Raw genomic sequence first — 18,648 nt, 5'->3', positions numbered from 1 at the left:
TCTATTGGATCTCCTTAATGACACTTCTTGAGGTTGTTAAGCTTGCTGTATGGATTGGGATTGAGAAGGATTCTTATTATTTTCCTGTGCTGTAGCAGTATCTTGAGCAACAACGATATTCTCCTTGTTCTCTTGTACTGTAACTGGATCTACAGTAGGATTCTCATTGTGCTCTTGTACTATAACTGTATCTTGAACAATAATAGGCACAAGGTCCTGATCATTGTCAGTTATAGAATCATCATCAAAAGCAACATTTCTAATATTTCCTTCCCCCCAAACTCAACATCCTCAAGAAATCTTGCATTTCCCGTTTCAAAATTAGACCTTGATGCAGGATTGTAAAACTTGTACCCCCGTGAACACTCGCGTAACCAACAAAGTAGCAACTAATTGTCCTTAAGTCCAATTTTCTTTCATGCGACCTATTAGGTCGCGCCTCAACTGGACATCTCCAAATATGCAAATGCTTTATACTGGGCATTTTTCCAGTCCAAATTTCATATGGGGTTTTGTTAACTGCTTTGCTTGGCACCCTATTAAGGATGTACACTGCGGTCTTTAAGGCTTCTCCCCAGAGTGATTCAGGCAAGGAAGAATGACTAATCATACTTCTCACCATGTCCTTAAGAGTTCGGTTCCTTTGCTCTGCAACAACATTCATGCTAGGTTTGCCTGGCATGATGTATTGCGGAACAATACCACACTCTTCTAAGAAAAAAAGGCAAAAGGCCCAGGACGTTGCTCACCTGAACCGTCATATCTTCCGTAGTATTCACCACCACGATCAGATTTGACAGCTTTAATTTTCTTTCCAAGTTGAAGTTCAACTTCAGCTTTGAAAGACTTGAAAACATCCAAGGCTTGGGACTTTTCATGAATTAAATATAGATACCCATAACGAGAGTAATCATCTATGAACGTAATAAAGTACCGTTGTTCCTTCCAAGAGACAGTAGGGAATGGGCCACATATATCGGTATGTATCAGTTCTAAGACATCTTTAGCTCTCTCGGAACCTAATTTCCTTTTGTTTGTTATTTTCCCCCTTTATGCACTCAATACAGACTTCAAAGTCCGCCAAATTTAGGGGTCCAAGAATTCCATCCAACACAAGCCTCTGAATTCTCTGTTTAGAGATGTGACCTAGGCGTTTGTGCCATGATGATGCCGAATTCTCATTTAGTTTTCGTTTAGTACCCGTTTGCAGTATTTCATTATTATAGGAATTTAAGTCAAGCCTATATAGATTATCCACCAAATGACCAGAGCAAATATTATTCGAATTATAAAAGAGACTGACTTTATTGTCTTCGAACGAACAAAAATAACCTGATTTGTCCAAACGAGAAACAGAAACCAAATTTCGTCTAAATGACGGTACATAAAATGTCTCTAATAAATCCAAGTAAAATCCACTCGTGGAACATAATCTAAAGGTTCCTATATCTTCGACTGCAACTATATTGCCGTCTGCCACGTAGATGTATCTTTCAGCATCACTTGGCGGTCGGCTCCACAGGCACCCTGCATAGTGACACTTACATGAGTAGTAGCAGCAGAATCTACCCACCAAGTATCAACAGGTGCATAACTTAAACTAGCCTCAGAACAAACAAAAGTAAGAATTATACCCTTCTTTACACGCCAAGTGGCATATTTGGTACAATCCTTCTTCATGTGTCCCGCCTTCTTACAGAAGAAACAGGTTGAAACTTGATCTTGTTTCTTAGCCTTTTTTTTTTGTTGAGAAGGTATATCCGCAGTAGTATCACGCTTTCTTTTATACTGAGAAGATGAAGCCATGTGAGCACTTTCAGTCTTATCTTGCTGTAGCCTCTCTTCTTCTTGCACACAGTGAGATATAAGCTCATTTAAGGACCAAGTGTCCTTCAGAGTGTTATAACTCACTTTGAATTACCCAAAGTGTGCAGGAAGGGAAATCAAAATGAAATGCATGAGTAAATTTTCAGACAACTTTAACTTTAGTGCTTTCAATTTTAAAGCAAGATGAAACATTTCCATAATGTACTCTCTAATATTCCCTTTACCTTTATACCTCATGGAGACAAGTTTGCTCAAAAGACTACTTGCCTCCGCCTTTTCATTCTTAGTAAAGAATTTTTCAACACCCTTTAGAAACTGTTTGGCATCTTTATCCTCGGTAATTGAGTCCCGAAATGCCTCAGGAATTGAGCATTTCATGATCATAATGCTCATTCGATTGGATCTCTCCCACTTCTCAATTTTAACCTCATTGAGATTTTCCGGAGTGGAAGTGGGTTTCTCCTCTCGAAGAGCTATATCTAGATCCATACAACCGAGGACAATCTCTACGGTATGTTTCCAAACTTTAAAGTTTGAACCATTCAGCATAGGAATACTGCTAATTTGTGCAGAAACATTGGTAGCTAAAGCCATAGTTTCTAGATTAGAACAAATAAACATGCAGTAAACGTTAGTTAATTAATGGGAAAAAATTCATATTGAGATATCTAGCACAACATTAATTTTCAATCTTTGGATAGAAAAATTAACTATAAGTGATACTCTCATTGCAGTAATCAAATATTGTCAAAATTTCTGTCACGCATTAAGCCTTTCTTTGGACCGACTTAATGCGCACATGGAGACTTAAACTTCGCAACCTATTTATTACCGCATATATTTTCTATTAATTGGCCAAACAATAACCTTCCTTTGGGCCGATTATTGATCGCATAATTAATAGAAAATAAACAAAAGTGTGCAATGCTTATTATTTGGCCAAACAATAAACTTCCTTTGGGCCGATTATTATTCGCATAAATAATAAGCATTCCTTTATTCTTAATTAGTTATCCAAATATGTATTTACTATCAATATGTGTATGTAATTCGGCCAAATATAGACCTTCCTTTGAGCCGACCAATATTCGCATGAATTACATAACATTATATTCTTTATGTTTTGAATAAATCAATTTTCACAAAAGAGGCTACTTTGACAGCATAATGTTCAATCAATTTATTCCAAAATCAAATCTTTATAAAATAGATGGATATACTAATCCAAATTGTTACTAGTTTCTTTATATAACAATTAAAAAATATTTAAATCGCAAAAAGATTTAAATCTTAACGGTGTCTTTTCAGACCTTTAAAAAATTATATATATAAATATATAATACTAAAACGTGCTCAGCATACAGTATTAGCACGCAACAATATACATATATATACATATATCGAAAAAAAATAATAATATATATGTAAATAATCATACAAGATAACACATGTATATATAATATAAAGAATTGTAATATCACGGCGCTGAATTAAAAGAAGGACATTAATCTGTGTTTGTGCAACAGTACCAATATACGACGCACATCATACACGTTTATTTCTTTATACGTAATATTATCAAGGAAGGAACACAAAATATATATTAATCCATATATTGATTCAGCGAATTAAAACTGAATATTTTCGATGATTAAATTATAGATGGCTCTAATACCACTTATTGTAATAATTAATTTTCAATAACTCAGATCATCCATATTGAATCACCAAAAATATTATATAACATAATGCGAAAGCGTACCTGAATTCATAAATAAAAGATGGTTGAACCGCAACTCTTTTGATGAGAAAAGAGTAACAAAGGCGGCTTTAGTATATTGGGGACCGAAACCCTGAAGGTCTATTTATATTTGAGCATGGCACCCATTAAACCCTAAAGTCCAAATAAAATAGTATCTAAAGCCCAAAAGATAATATATCTAAAATCTAAAAAAGATAATTATCTAAGGAACAAAAGATAATATCCGGTTTTATTCCCATTTAGTTCAAAATCAAAAGTAATAATGACTTATTCGGTTAGCATTTACAACAATAAATGAGATCACCATTATATAAGTCATTTAATTTGAAATAACATAATTTGTGATTATAATTAATATATGCATTGCCCACAAATAAGTTAAGAAATCAAATAATTTCCTAACATGAATTGCTTTGAGTTTAAAAAAGGAAGAGAATGGTCAAATGAAAAAGCACAAAAGAGAAAGCTTTCTTCTCTTTTTTATAAAGGAAAAGTGGTGTTTTTTATTTGAATTTAAGGGTTTTTTATTCTTTCTTTTTAAGATTTTCTTTTTGCTCGCGAGTATTCTTTCTACTAGTTGCAAATCAGTAAATTATTATTAGGCTGGTTTGGGTAACCTTATAAAAAAAATCTTTTTTTTGAGTTATTTTTTAAAAAAAATTATAAAAAAAATAAAAATAATTTTATATTTAAATATTTCATACAAAAAAAATTTATTTATCAATTATGTTAGAGTAATAATATAAAAATATTTATTTATTTATTAGGTAAAAAATATCTTTTTTTTTAATCTTTTAAAAAAATATAAATTATAGTTTTTAAAAGAATATATATTTTTTAATTTTTTTAATATTTTTATTTTTATTACTAAAATTTTATCAAACATACTAAAAAAATTAAAAATAAAAATTTTTTCATTAAATTTTTTTCATCAATTTAAAAACATCTAAACAAACATTTAAGTATTTAACCCATTTAACCGAAGATATGTACCATATTAGCAAAGAAGATACAATTCTAACAACACTAAAGTATCCTGTTTTGGTTAATACTAAAATAAAAAGGTGAGTTTTATGGAGTCTTCGTTATGGTGTTTAAATTACCTAACTTTTTTTTAAAATAAAAAATAAAATATTTAAAATAAAAAATAAATTATATAAAATTTATTAAATATTATTTATTTACTTTCTTTAGTAATTTAAGTACAAAGTAATAGGCTCTATAATACGGATTATATGTGATATTTTGAAATCGATATATAAATAGGTAGGTAGGTTGTTGTCGCCAACCTCAAAATCCTAATCTTGAAACTTTGAAGTTTCGCCTTCCCCCTTATGCGGCCGCCGCAGTGAGTGCCACCGCAACAACCACCACAAAATGCCTTTTCAAGCGGTTTAGAATGCGAGCTAGTCTCAGCAGGTTCATTAAAAAGCAATGTTTTGCAATATCATGAACATTTGTTGAACTCCTCAATAGAAGTAGTGTTGAAAGTGAAAGCATTCAGATACATCCAGAAGAAAAGCAATTGTAGTGGCAGGTGTTGTTGAACACGGGCGAAGATTATATAATTGGCATCTTGGTTTGAGAGAGATGATAATATATCAATCCTTGTCTAAGCTGTTTATAATGCCAATGTTTCGATGTAGTCATGGCTGGAACCATGATCTTAAGTGTATTCTTTGCATGAATAGTTATGGTAGCTTTGTAGCTTTTGGAAGCATAGATAATGAAGGTTAAATTTCCACTTAGATTGCATGATACCATAGCAGTGATATCCTCTGCATCGTATTTAATACAGTTATGGTAAATTTGAGATCAATTAGCTAAGTTAAGTTTTGCAAGGTAGCATTTCTGTCTCACTACAGATTCATTAAATTTGTGCAATGAGTACAGGATTTGTAGCATAAGCAGCCAAGATAGAGAACAATGTGTAGCATAAATCATACTTAACTTTCCTGTGTCTGCTGCAACGCTGACAAAAAGAGTTCAGCTGTTAGTAATAATATATTATGTCATAAGATAACATCATTTTTATAATCTGAAAGAGTAAATCCGCATTTTAGTTCCCACAATTTTCAGAATATAAATTTAGTTTTTGAAAGATTACTAGATTAGCGACATCAAACTGGTCCATAGACTGCACAGTAAAAAATTGTCCATACATTATTAATTTTGCTCACCAAATGACATTAACTTGATTCCATTAGAAACAACAATTGGTGTTGTGTAGCGTCAAGAGAGTGCTTGTTATTTTGATCTTGGTAGAATTGTTTGATGATCATGGGAAGAGGCAAAATGTTAGGTAGGAAAAATCACAATGTTATATATGGAATATCGCTCAGTTTTTGTTCCAATTGTATAAATGGAATGAACTCAATGAAAGTAGTCGAAAATTTTTGGAGTAGAAATCGAATTGGAAATCTTTGTATCTCGTTAATGATCAATCTGCTAGTTTCTTTAACATGGCTTTTTTTCATGAGCAATGCTAGGGGGCCAGCAACATTTGTGATTGGTAGCCATCAACTAGCCATCAATGATAATTTGATGGTGTGAGATTTCATCCAATGGCTCACCTTTCTCTGCTGGTTACATGCTGGCCAAAATGCAATAAAATTGCTGGCCCCCTAGACTTTTCCTTTTTTCATTGCAAGAGACGAGCTGTAAAAAGAAAAACAAATTTTTATTTCAACATTCAACAAAACTCCTCCTACTCATGCAGCATCATGAGCCTTAGGAACTTCGCATACAGAACTAAATTTCGGATATCTGCTATATGACTATAAAACTACGTATTAATACACCCAATACCCAATATTGCTTCAAGTACCAACTATCTTAAACATTGAAATAGCGTGAATTGGTGTCAACTTGGATTGGCAGAAGCTCTGCCACACCTCCAGCTTCTGTTCCTTGTCCTTTGTGAGTGCCTCATACATTGAAGTGGCGATACTCCGAGCCGCATCTCTCGCCTCAGGCAATCTATCGTTCAGTAAATCAGCTGCCACTTTAATCAGTTCTGCCAACCAAGATTCATCCATTTCTCCAAGCCCCTCCTGCATCAAATCAAACTCACACCGCTTAGGAACAACGCAAAAACACCACTGAAAATAAGCAGCAACTTATACCATCTTGGAGACGCATTTGGAGAGTGATATGGCAGCCTTGGCCCTGACTCGGAGGTTTGCATGGCTAACATATGCTCCAAGTTTCTGAAAGAGAGGAAGAGGGGTCATGGAGTCCACCATTGAGCCCAGTGCCTTGTCTGCTTCTTCACACACAAACCGTTTATCCTGCGATGCTTTCAGCAGCAGCTGCAGTAGCTGTTGGAAAATTCAATCTCCTAATCAATTGAGTGAAACCAATACCATGAAACAAGAAGGAAAGAAAGAGGAAGTGAGTCCACACACACCATGCCATCAAATGCCTCAGAGGTAGAAGGGTCAAGCAACTTGTCGCCAAAGGCGTTGAAGACATCGGAAGCAGCCATAATACAAGTTTTACACACAGCACTACGAGGATTTTTCATGGTCTTGGCCACCACCAACACAACTTTTCCCCTGTTCACAACTTCATGTTAGACACAAACAAATTTGAAAAGAGAGGAACCAAAGAGAAGAGATTCCTTACAATAGAGGAAATAGAAGAGACGAATGGAACAACGCAAATCGCCTAACATCATTAAGTGATTCACACACGTTAGTCCAATTCTTAGACTCTAATTCTTCAACCAAGCTCTGCATTTTCAAATAATCAACCCATGGGTGCAGATAACAAAAAGGAGCGAGCTTGAATGAGAAACAGAAACGAGTGCTTACCTTAATCTTGTCTTCAGGGTCCGAAATGGGCACAAGGTTTTCAGATGAGATATAATCAATGGTGGCATCCCCAGAAGAGGGCAAGGGAACCTGGTTTTGGTCATTCTCGGATAGACATTGTTGGTTCTTGATGACAACAGAGATTTTGGGTTGTTTTTTGGGTCTGTGTTGTGGTGATGTTGTTGGAAGAGCGTTGTCAATGGGTCTGAGCGGCATGGTCGCGATGATGCAGAGAGAGAAAGAAGAAGAAGTAGTTACGTTGCGAAATTTTGAAGAAGTGCTACAAAATTTAAAAAATGAACACTTCAAAATTTAAATATGTTGTAGCTTTTGTGTAACGGTCACAAATAATATGATTATCACTTTCCATTTTACTAAGCTCTAGCTTTTGGGTAACGGTCACCTTTCCTATGATTACTCTCTTCTTTTTTGAATTTCCTGTCATTACTCTCAATTGTATACTTGGCTCTCAACTATGGATTTTTTTATAAGGATCAAAGACAAATGATGTATATTTTTTATTTTCGAATTATGAGTTTAATATTGATACAATTTTTTTTACATAATTATCTAATTATATTTGTTATTTTGGATTATTATTCACGTGGTTAATGTGAAAATAGTTATTTTTTGTTGATGTGGTGTTATATAATTAGATGCACATGTAAAATTATTTTAAATTGATAGTATATAAAAATTAAATTTTATAAATATTATTCTAAAATAAATTTTTTTACATTAATCTATTTTAAATTATTGTTAATGCATTAAAACAAAACTCATATTTATAAGGTAGCGTTTGTTTTGAGGTACTAAGACAGAGACTGAGAGACTCAGTATCATGTTTGTTGGTTCAGAGACTGGTACTAAAATTTCTGTCTCTGTCTCCAAAATTTCAGTATTTCAGTACTTCTAACAAGTAGGGACACAGGAGACTAAAATTTTTAAAGATGGAAACTGAAACTTTAATAACATTTTAAACCTAAAATACTCTCATTTCAATTAATTAATTCCAATTTTATCCTTTGTGCAAATTAAATTAGAGTTTTATTCTTGTTTCAATTTCTGTCTCCCATTTTGCACCAAACAGAATACTAAAATTTATTTCAATATCTGTCTCTTAGTCTCTGTCTCTCAGTCTCAATCTTTTTGTCTCTGTCTCTCCACTAAACACTACCTAAGAGATAAAAATATTCATTTTAATGTATATAATTCTGTAATTTTGTGAGAAATTGTTATGCTAATATTAATATTGTACTAAAATTAAATTATTTATTTGTTTATTCATTTTATTCATAATTTTTTCGAAGATTGACCAAACTTTTGCAATACAGATATGACTTACCGTGTTTGGATTAGTATTTGTAAATGGATGGTAGTACTGGTGTTCATTTATAAAATGGTTAAAATTTGACTAATATCAATGTGATTAATGGTAATTATAGTTTTTTTTATTTTTTCAACTTAATAATATATTTTAGTCAATATTTCTAAATATTATTAACTAATTGTTAGTAAAAAATAGAATAAAATATTTTTTTAAACTAAAACCAACTTAATATTACCTGAATCATCCAAAATAAAAAAGTTACTTGAATGTCTTTATGTATATATTTATGTTACGTATTTTAGTAATAAATTGAATTAATGTGTATCGAATTACATGGAACACTATATTTAAACTATTGTATTTTAGTTTATATTTTAGAAAATTTATATTTTTATAAATTTATAAATTTAAAATAGAACAATAAACTATTTCTAAAAATTTATTAAAAATCATTTCATTAGTATCTAAAGAATTATTACCGAAATTTTTTATGTTAAAAAATTAATATAAAGTATAACCCTCTAAGATAATATAAGAGTTTAAATTTAAATTTTTTTAGTGTCAGAAGTAAGAGATAATTATACATAAGAAAATGTCCAACTATATTTACAGAATATATAAATTAAAAAATAATTAAAATGACCAACTACATCATAAAGTGACCAAATATATATATTTATATATTGATAAATTAATATTTATATCAATATATATATATATATATATATATATTGTTAATTATTTTATAATGTAATTGATCATTTTAATTATTTTTCAATTTACATATTGTGTACATATAGTTGGTCATTTATAATATATAACTATAGGTTATTTCTCATTTTAAAAAAGTTCAAATTTTAATAGAATAAATAAATAATTGACTTAAAAATAAAATATTTTAAAGTTAACATAAAATAAATAAATAATTGACTTAAAAATAATAAATGTCAATAATTTGTACAGATAATAAATCAAATCATTCGATTTACTGTATATATGCTGTGCAGTAGTAAATTGAATCAACTACATTCGATTTACTATATATGTGATATTTAGTAATTCAATATCAATGTTTTTAAATATAGTGCTCTATATAATTTGATATACATTAATTAATTCGATTGATTACATTTAATAAATTTGATTTACAATTTTACATAAATATATAATAAAGATATTTAAATAATAATTTTTATTTTGGGTGATCAAATAATATTAGGATTTTTTTTTTCAGAAATAAAAAATTCATATTTCTTCAAACACTATTTTTAAACTTTAATTCTCTAAATACGATTTTTTTAGAGCAAGTTCGCCGCACCTCGGCAAATTCTATAAAAATTATAGAGTTCGCCTGACCCGACAAACTCCCTTTAATTTTTTTCAATCCTGCATTTTTAATCAATTATTGTTGTCTCCAAATAGTATATAGATCTACAAACAGTATATAGATCTAAAAATAGTATATACTATATGTAGATAATGATAATGGATTAAAAACGGGCGATTGAAAAAAATTAAAAAAGATATTATTTGGAGATAACGATAATGAATTTAAAATGCGGGAATGAAAAAAATTAAAGGAAATTTTTCGGGTCAGGCGAACTCTATAATTCTTATAGAGTTTGACGGGTGCGACGACTCTATAATTTTTTTATTTTTGAAAAAAAACCTAATTTCATTAACACGAGTCTTCCCGTCTTAAAAAATCCAGCCGCACATAAGCATCTATATCCTATAAAGTACGGCGTATCGGACATATTTTGGACACAACATTTACCGACACTCGTCCGACACGCGTGTCTGTTGTGTCAACTGTGTCTTAATAAAAAATAAAAAAAATTTTTTCGAACATACTTGGACACACCTAAATACTATCACATGTCCAGTCTTATTCTTAACCTATATTTTTAAAATAAATTTAGATATAATATACATTATTATTTATTAAAATAAACAAATATTTTAAATATTTAATATAATTAAAATAAAATATTAAAAATAACTAAAAATTTTAATTTATATTTTAATATCAATAAATATCAAAATATCATTACGATTTATTTAAAAAATACTTTATATTTTATATATACATGTATATTCGTAAAATTTTAAAATTTACACGTATCTTATATAATGTGGTATCTCATGTCAGTATCAGCGTTCGGGCATCCTAGTCTATATCACATCATGGAGGACCCAATTTACAAACACATTATGTTTTAGACTTTTAGGAACTATTTTTCGTTGTTAATCCATTTGAAAGAGGTTGTATTTTTCTGGTAGTGCCGCGAAAGGCCAAAGCAAAGTGGAAGAAAATGAAAATCACAAAATCGCCAATTCCTCAATTCATTCATATAAAGCCCAAATTCGCTTTTTTTATTCATTTCCTTCTCACTTTAATCTCTAATCATCACCCTTCGCCAACGTGATTCTTCAAAATCATTGCGTTTTGAGTTCATTCGGCTGCGTTTCATCTGCTCTAAGTTCTTTCGCCGAATCCCCAAATTCACATTGCTGAACATGCTTCTTCTTAGGCGAATTCATCGTTTCTGAGCTCTCTGCTGCATCAATGGGTCTCATTAGTAGTAGCAACAACAAACGCCACCAACAGTGCATGAATTTGAATCGCATGTATCCGTCTCCGAGTTCCTCAGATTCCCGCACATTAAAAAGAGCTAAGTTCCAATCAACGAGCATGAACTCAACTCCCACTAGTACTGGTTCAAGAGTTTCCCGGTACCCAAATGCAGTGCTACCGTTGCATAGGGAGGTTCACGCTCCTTGCAGATCCAAAAAGTTCGGTCTTTTGAATATTTCAGGAACTCAGAAGGAGATTGGTAAGGGTAGGGGCAATGATGCGTTGCATCACAAGTACCGCGTGTACCAGCAGGCGAAGGATTCTGCACTTGCTTGCATTCGATTATTTGAAAAGCGCAAGGAGGCGGCGCAAGTTTACACTGCTGGTCGCAACAAGGAGGTTTATGTCATAGAAGATGATGACGAAGAAGGACCATCTATGGTGACAGAACAGAGTTTGAAAGGGATGCATGATTTTGATGCTAAGGATGTTGTAGGATTTTTGCAGCAATCAACTCCTTTGGTTTCTGAGTCCATAAATAGTAATTTGAATGTGGTTTATGCTGAGAGGATGCTGGACACTCTATCCTTAAGCCCCGAGCATCCGAAGAAGGAACCACTTGTAGAGGTGAATTTCATTCATTCTTCCATCTTTGTAGATGTTGTTATTTAAGCTATAGTGCTTTTCCCAATTCTGTTAAATTAGAATGAAGTATATCAATGTGTTGACTTTGTTATCAAGGAATAATACGGGGTTTAAAGTGTTTGTGCAATTTACAAAGTGTTGCTATGGATTTCAGCTAGTGTCACTGAAACCTTTTGTTCCTCTTACAAAGGAGGAAGAAGATGAGGTTGCACGTGCCTTTTCTGCTGACAGGTATGCTTTTACAATTTTCTTTGTATGTCAGCAAAATGGTTTTAGCTGTTTCATCTCTCATTGAGGGCTTGCTTATGCAGGAAGAAGGTTTTGGTCACTCATTATAAATCCAACATTGAGATCACAGGCGGAACGTTTCAGTGCCTCAGGCCGGGTGGATGGTTAAATGACAAGGTGATATAATTTGCTTATTGTTTATTCTGAAGAAGAGAAGAATTTGGTATTAAAAAAATATCATGATTTCAAATTGTTACTCCTCCAATTTAATGATTCTGTACTTTCTTTTGCAGGTCATAGATTTGTACCTGGTACTTCTGAAAGAGAGGGAGAGAAGGAAGGCAAAGAATTCTCTCCAATGTCATTTTTTCAGTACCTTTTTCTACACAAAGGTAACTTGTTTTTAATTATAATGTAACCTAGGTAGTGTTTGCATGCACAAACTCATTCACTTGATGGCTTGTTTTCCAACGATGACAAAACACCTGATTTGAATTATCTTATATTGAAAGGCTAAATCGCTGAAGGAAAAGTGTAAATCCTAATTACTGTGGATACCCCATTATTCTAAATTTCCTTCTTGTTGTTTGTTCCTGCCCACCCCATTTGGGGGTGAGACAATTTGAATAGCTTCTGATTGGCTACAAGCTCATTTTGTTCCTTCTTGATTGGTGTATAGTATACTAATATTATGGGAAAACACATCCTATCTAGGCCGTAATAAGGGAAACATAAACATCATTTATTTATATTTATATGGTTTATACTCTGTCTATAATTGCTTTGCAATTTAGCCGTATTGGTATGTTGTTAATGCTTTTCATTTTGAATGTCAAGTGGCAGTTGATAAGTGGGAAGAATGGTTATGATTTCAACTCTGTAAGGAGATGGACCAGTCAAAAGAAACTGGGATACATCCCCCATGAATGCGATAAAGTAAATTGTGTTGAACATTTTTTTTTCTTTCTCAAAATCAATTGAATTGCTTTTCATGCTGATCTTTTACTTTTTTGTTGATGTTCCTAGATATTTGTACCTATTCATCGAACGTCTCATTGGTGTTTGGCTGTCATCAATCAAAAAGAGAAAAAATTCCAGTATCTTGACTCTCTGAGAGGAAAAGATACCCAAGTGCTGGAAGTGCTGGTAAAATTTTTGGTCTGTCAATTAAATAGGATATTGCAGATAGATGTATATGCCTTTACCTTACATTACTGCAGAGTTTTTCTAATGTTTATCATTGATGCCCTCCAGGCTAGGTATTTTGTAGATGAAGTAAAGGACAAGACTGGAAAAGACACCGATGTAAGTTCTTGGGAGAAAGAATTTGTCAAAGACCATCCTAAACAATTGAATTGGTGTGTATTATAATCTTTTACTACAGGGATCATAATTTAGTTTGGCGCTTTTTTCTCCTGCTCTTTGAATAATCAGGAAAATTTTTTCCAATAACAAAAGCAGTACTAACATATATCCTCTGAATAAAGTATGGCACACAAGAATTTCTTTAATGTTGTAACAATAAAAGTATAAGAATAAACGCAGTGAATGTTTTTTATCACCAGTAATTACAAACCTTGTATTTCATTCTTTCATTATCCCTCTAATCTTTGCACACCACGTGCTTTTAAGGGTTTTATTGTAGCTTACGGTATTTACAGCAGTTTTGTTTTTGGGTGAATTATTTTCTGAATTCAATTGTTTTTTTTTTTTTTGGACAGCTATGATTGTGGGATGTTTATGATCAAATATGCTGATTTCTACAGTAGAAATATGAGATTGTGTTTTGGCCAGGTAAGAAGCAGAGCAGTCTATTCTAGCTTTAAAGTTATGCTTCTATTTTGCATTGTTAAAATTAAATTTCTCCCCCCCCCCCCCCCAACAATCAAATCAATAATCACAGGTGAGCTGTTAATCTGTGGCTGATCAGAAATGCACTTGTAGTGCCAATTCAGACAGTGTTACTACCAATAATTTTTCATTGCAAAATGTTTCAAGTCTTGTTATTTGCTTGAAATTTCTTATTTAAAAAAAAAAAAAATCAAAGTGTGGTTTCTGCAGGTTGTGTATGGTGTGAGGAATAACTGATATAATATCAATGATTCCTTGATGGATGCATATTTTAAATAATGTCATCATATGCTTTTATATGGTGTGACTCAGAATTTGGATCCCTCTTGGTCATTTGTAGGGAGACATGCCTTACTTCCGGCTTAGAACAGCTAAGGAAATCTTGAGACTAGAAGCTGACTAAGCTAAGGAGTGATCAATGACCATACTTTTGGGTGCATTTGTGATTTTGGGATATGATTGATGAGATTAATAGCGTCTGATTAGGAGGACTCATTTTTTGTCAACATTTTCAGATTGAGGATTGGACTGACCAAGTGACTATCAGGATTCTGGATTCCAACCAGGTATATCCACAATGGTAGTGTATAATCCAGTAAAAATTTGTATTTGTACATACCACGAGAACCGAATCATTAGAAGAGGAGTCTTGTCTTTTTTTAAGAGTTATTTTTGTAAGATCCAATCATCCAATCAGACTGATCCTGTCTTCCTAGGCAACTAGTTTGTTTACCATTACCAATTACCATCATTCACTTCTAGGTTTTGACCTCGTCTGTATCCTGTGAAACGATTTCTCAGTTGGGTCAGATTCTCATTCTCACGTCCATCGAATAGAAAGCACTCCTAGCGAGTTAAATCGCAAAGTGGTCTTTGAAATTTGCCACTTGCATCGAAAAAGTCCTCAGGATTCTAATTGCACCACAAAGGTCTTCGAAATTGAAAAAATTGCACGTTAGTTCTACCCCTTTTCTATCGTTACTTGTCAAGCTATGAGTGACTTGGCACATCCTTTCAGGTTGGACTAGACAAAATGATATTGCTTTAGTTTTGACTGCTAAATGTTTGATGAAACAATGTCATTTATTCTTAATGAACTACAAACATCTTGTCCCCAAAAAATTATGACAATTAAGGTTAAATGATATTTTGTCAAGCATTTAGGGTCAAAACTAAAGTAATGTTATTTCATTTAGTTCAATGTGAAAGAGATACCACAGGTTACTCTATGGTAGGGGATTAATATGGTGCAGTTTTTTTAATCTTAAAGATATTTATGATATAGTTGGAATCTCGAGAACTTTTTCGGTGTAAGTAGCCAATTTTAAAGACCACTTTAGTGTTTAACTCCACTCTAGGAAATTGAAACTTCAAGTTGTGGATTATCCATTAAAAACATACTACTTAAAAGACCGGATTTTATTATATAAAAAAAACTTTATTTTCCAAAACAAATTATTGAAACTTTAATTTTCGAGATTTAATTTTTTTCGGTATTTAAATTAAGTTCGCTGCATTCCCGACGACCCTTGTTATTTTCATAAGGTTCATCGTACTCTCGGTAAACTTCAAGTGTTATATAAAGTTCACTGCATCTTCCGGCAAACTTCATTTTGAGTTCTCCAAGTATAAAAATCTACTTTGGTTTAATTTGGATGAGAAGGAAAATTAGGGAGTTTGCACACACAATAAGCATGGTTTCTTTTTAACATTGCCGGTAGCAATTACAACGATTATTATCGTCTTTAAGAGTACACAGGAACAAACTGTATTTAAAAATGGATTATATCTTTGTACTTTCATATTAGTTTTTTTTAAGAATATGCACTTTTAAAAGCTCATAAAAAAAATGAAATTATGTGTTCAAATGATTATTTGTTCAATTATGAATGACACAAGCATATAGGAACAATGGTGTAGTAAGAATGGTGCTCCCCAACACAAAACACAAAGAAAAAAGTGCTTGTGAAGTTTAGGAATTTGAAGTTCGTGGAGGGGATGGTGAACTTGCTCCCACAAAAAAAATTGTATTCTGGCCAAGAATAATTTTTCTGTGGAAATAAAGTTTTTTATAATTTTATTCCAGAAAAAAAAAATCCTTAAAGACCTTATGACAAAGATACTTTTTAGAGTTCTTGGTTTGATAAAATTTTTTAAAAAATGTAAATAAAAAAATCATATGCTGATGCTTATAATTTTTAAAAAATATGGATGTTTTTGAAAGTTTCTAAGATAAAAATTTTTAAAGATAACTTGTGTTTATAAAAATTAGACAGTTTAATATAATCTCATATATTAATTAATATCCAAATTTAATTCTTATATTAATGCCTATTATAGTATTTTTAAATTTTACAAGCTATTTTATTAAACACATTTGTTGTTTGTGTATATTAAAAGTCATTTTTTATTTAATTTACCAAAAATAGATGTTATAACTTTTAACAAGTCATCTTTTAAAAGTTAGTTTTTACAAGTTATTTTAAAAAGATAAAAATTTTATCAAACTAAATCTTATATTATTAATTTATAATAAAATCTTAAAAACAATCTTATTCATAAAAATAAAGAGATGTTTCCATTTATCTAAAGTACATTTTGTTTCTATTTTGGTTTCTTTAAGCGGATTATTATATAAATTAATTTAATACAATAATTTTGGCTAGTATTAATCTGACTCCGGTTATATGATTTGCTACATTTCTAATGTTTAAGAATTTCTTTTTCTAAAAATAGTGTTTAACTAATAAGGGTTCATGTCAAGGCTATTAATTAAATATTTTATAAAAAAATACAAAATTTAAATTTTTAATATAATAAAATATTTAAATATTTTGACTAATAGTAATCTTAAATGGGATACATGTTATCTGAAACCAGAAAATTATGAGATTAACGGTAATTAAGGAGAGAGATATTCATTTATTCAATTAATAACATGGTAGCCATTACTCATTAGTCAATTACAAAAGTTGATTTCATGGTTAATTCAATTAAGATGTCAGGGACATTTTCCTCCAACAGAAGACATTAATCTAATCCTCACTTTTAATTAAGGTTTTAGGGCAAGAAAGCCCAAACGTGGAGAATCTGCCTTGTTCTCAAAACTCTCAACCTTGTGTATATATAAATAAGTTTTGTTGCCACCTATATAGGGTTGATGGAACTGTAGCTTACTCCTTAGCTTAAATAAACAAATGTTGGGGAGTTTAAATTTCATCTTATTTATGCAATAATCCATTGATCAGTGAAGTAAATGGAAAGGTCAGTTTCTTAGCGCTTTTCTTTTCTTATTATTCTCATTTGTTTGCAGCGGGTTGTGAAAGGAGCAGTTGATGTAGACATTGGTGAAGATGAGGAGGGTGTTGATGACCAAGCTCAGAAGGTTGTTGACACATTCAGTTTCTCGATGAACACAAACAAGCTCTCTTCAAAAACAAGTAAATTTCCCCTCTCTAACATCTCTGATCTTCAGTTGTAAGTACCACTTAATTGAACTACAATTTTGTTGGACAAGTCTTCAAGTTCATTGTCAATTGAAATATTTAATTGCTCTACTTTTTTCATGTTTCCCCACTATCCTACATGTGCTAGATTTTAGTCTCTGCTGAATTTATGACACCTATTTTGTTGTAAAAGCTAGTAGGGGTGGATGTGAATTGATTGCTTTAAAGACCACGTAGGTTGGGAGAGTTGGTTACGCACTCAGGCTAAGTATCTTTCAGTTACTAGTTTATGTCTTGAAAGAAAAATCTTATCTATACTACTTATTCATTCATACACAGTTAGCTTGGATGCAGCTTTTGACAACTGCAATTATGAATTCAACATGACATTTTACATCGTCATTAATTAGTACTTGACAACACATATTAGCCATGTTATTGCCACGCCATTCATTTTAAAACGAAACTTAAAAGAGATTAATATTCATGATGAGAATTTCATGTGAATGGCAATATATATTAGCTATTTTTTCCATTTTTGCCAATTCGTTTTATTTCTATTAGCTGACAATATACAAAAAAAAAATGTAAGTAAGTTTGTTTTTTTTTTTAACAAAGAAAAACTCAATACATTAAAGTAGAGTGATACAAAAAGATAAGTTACAAAAAAAAAAGATAAAATCAAAAGAAATACAAATATAATTAATTTATTGTCATTTTTGACATTGCCATCAACAATCACATAGATCAGCACTAAACCACTCTTTGAAACTCAACATCGACCTCAATTTGATGTCTTTCACGCTACCTTCTTCATTTTTAAATATTCTCACATTTTGTTCCATCCAGATATTCTAAGTTACTACACAAAATCTAATCAACCTCTTATTCTAATTTTTTTGCCAAGTTCTCCTATCAAACTCTCAAACAGTTCTTTGATCATTCCCAGAACAACCTACACTAGTTAACCAAACACACCACATATACCAAGTAAATTCACAGAAAAGAAACAAATGATGAACAACTTTTATATTTTTTTTACACAACACACATGTATTATCACTTAGATGAATGACGCCTAATCTACTCAATTTCTTTTTGGTGTTTACCCTTCCCACTAAAATAAACCATGCAAATAGCTCAATTCTTGGTAGAACCAATCCTCT

General features: G+C 31.6%; 2 protein-coding genes across 9 annotated transcripts; one reads left to right on the top strand and one right to left on the bottom strand.

Annotated features, from left to right (window-relative positions):
- Positions 1 to 6,250: 6,250 nt before the first annotated feature.
- LOC112703932 (uncharacterized) lies at positions 6,251 to 7,701 on the bottom strand. The gene is made up of 5 exons (XM_025755549.3): positions 7,405 to 7,701; positions 7,217 to 7,323; positions 6,999 to 7,146; positions 6,715 to 6,909; positions 6,251 to 6,642 (listed from the first exon to the last, which is right to left on the bottom strand). Exons 1-5 carry the CDS (start codon positions 7,618 to 7,620, stop codon positions 6,409 to 6,411), a joined length of 900 nt encoding a protein of 299 aa, XP_025611334.1. The 5' UTR covers positions 7,621 to 7,701; the 3' UTR covers positions 6,251 to 6,408.
- Positions 7,702 to 10,943: 3,242 nt separating this feature from the next.
- Positions 10,944 to 17,904, top strand: LOC112703870 (putative ubiquitin-like-specific protease 1B). Of its 8 annotated transcripts, none has more exons than XR_011867968.1 (10): positions 10,946 to 11,939; positions 12,112 to 12,188; positions 12,269 to 12,362; positions 12,479 to 12,577; positions 13,029 to 13,121; positions 13,212 to 13,331; positions 13,440 to 13,543; positions 13,907 to 13,979; positions 14,377 to 14,602; positions 17,350 to 17,904. XR_011867968.1 is itself a non-coding variant. In XM_025755516.3 (9 exons), the coding sequence occupies exons 1-9, from the start codon at positions 11,304 to 11,306 to the stop codon at positions 14,437 to 14,439; spliced, it is 1,359 nt and encodes a 452-aa protein (XP_025611301.1). In that variant the 5' UTR covers positions 10,944 to 11,303; the 3' UTR covers positions 14,440 to 15,178. The 8 variants fall into 8 exon arrangements, 4 of the variants coding, with proteins under 4 accessions (XP_025611301.1, XP_025611291.1, XP_072063857.1 ...); XR_011867963.1 differs by having other exon boundaries at positions 13,023 to 13,121; XM_025755516.3 differs by lacking the exon at positions 17,350 to 17,904 and having other exon boundaries at positions 10,944 to 11,939; positions 14,377 to 15,178.
- Positions 17,905 to 18,648: the final 744 nt, after the last annotated feature.

The sequence above is a fragment of the Arachis hypogaea genome, chromosome 1 (genome assembly GCF_003086295.3).
Source record: "Arachis hypogaea cultivar Tifrunner chromosome 1, arahy.Tifrunner.gnm2.J5K5, whole genome shotgun sequence".
Classification (NCBI taxonomy): Eukaryota; Viridiplantae; Streptophyta; class Magnoliopsida; order Fabales; family Fabaceae; genus Arachis; species Arachis hypogaea.
The sequence above is the reverse complement of the archived record's forward strand: the minus strand, read 5'-3'. Positions and strand labels throughout refer to the sequence as shown.

Excerpts from the sequence above, each read along its gene's own strand:
- LOC112703932 (XM_025755549.3), bottom strand. The coding sequence starts at position 7,620 with ATGCCGCTCAGACCCATTGACAACGCTCTTCCAACAACATCACCACAA. Across the intron at positions 7,324-7,404 it reads ACCCTGAAGACAAGATTAAG|AGCTTGGTTGAAGAATTAGA; the intron begins GTAAGCACTCGT and ends TTGAAAATGCAG. Across the intron at positions 6,910-6,998 it reads CTGAGGCATTTGATGGCATG|CTACTGCAGCTGCTGCTGAA; the intron begins GTGTGTGTGGAC and ends ATTTTCCAACAG.
- LOC112703870 (XM_025755506.2), top strand. The coding sequence starts at position 11,304 with ATGGGTCTCATTAGTAGTAGCAACAACAAACGCCACCAACAGTGCATG. Across the intron at positions 12,578-13,022 it reads GTACCTTTTTCTACACAAAG|TGGCAGTTGATAAGTGGGAA; the intron begins GTAACTTGTTTT and ends TTGAATGTCAAG. Across the intron at positions 13,980-14,376 it reads TGAGATTGTGTTTTGGCCAG|GGAGACATGCCTTACTTCCG; the intron begins GTAAGAAGCAGA and ends GGTCATTTGTAG.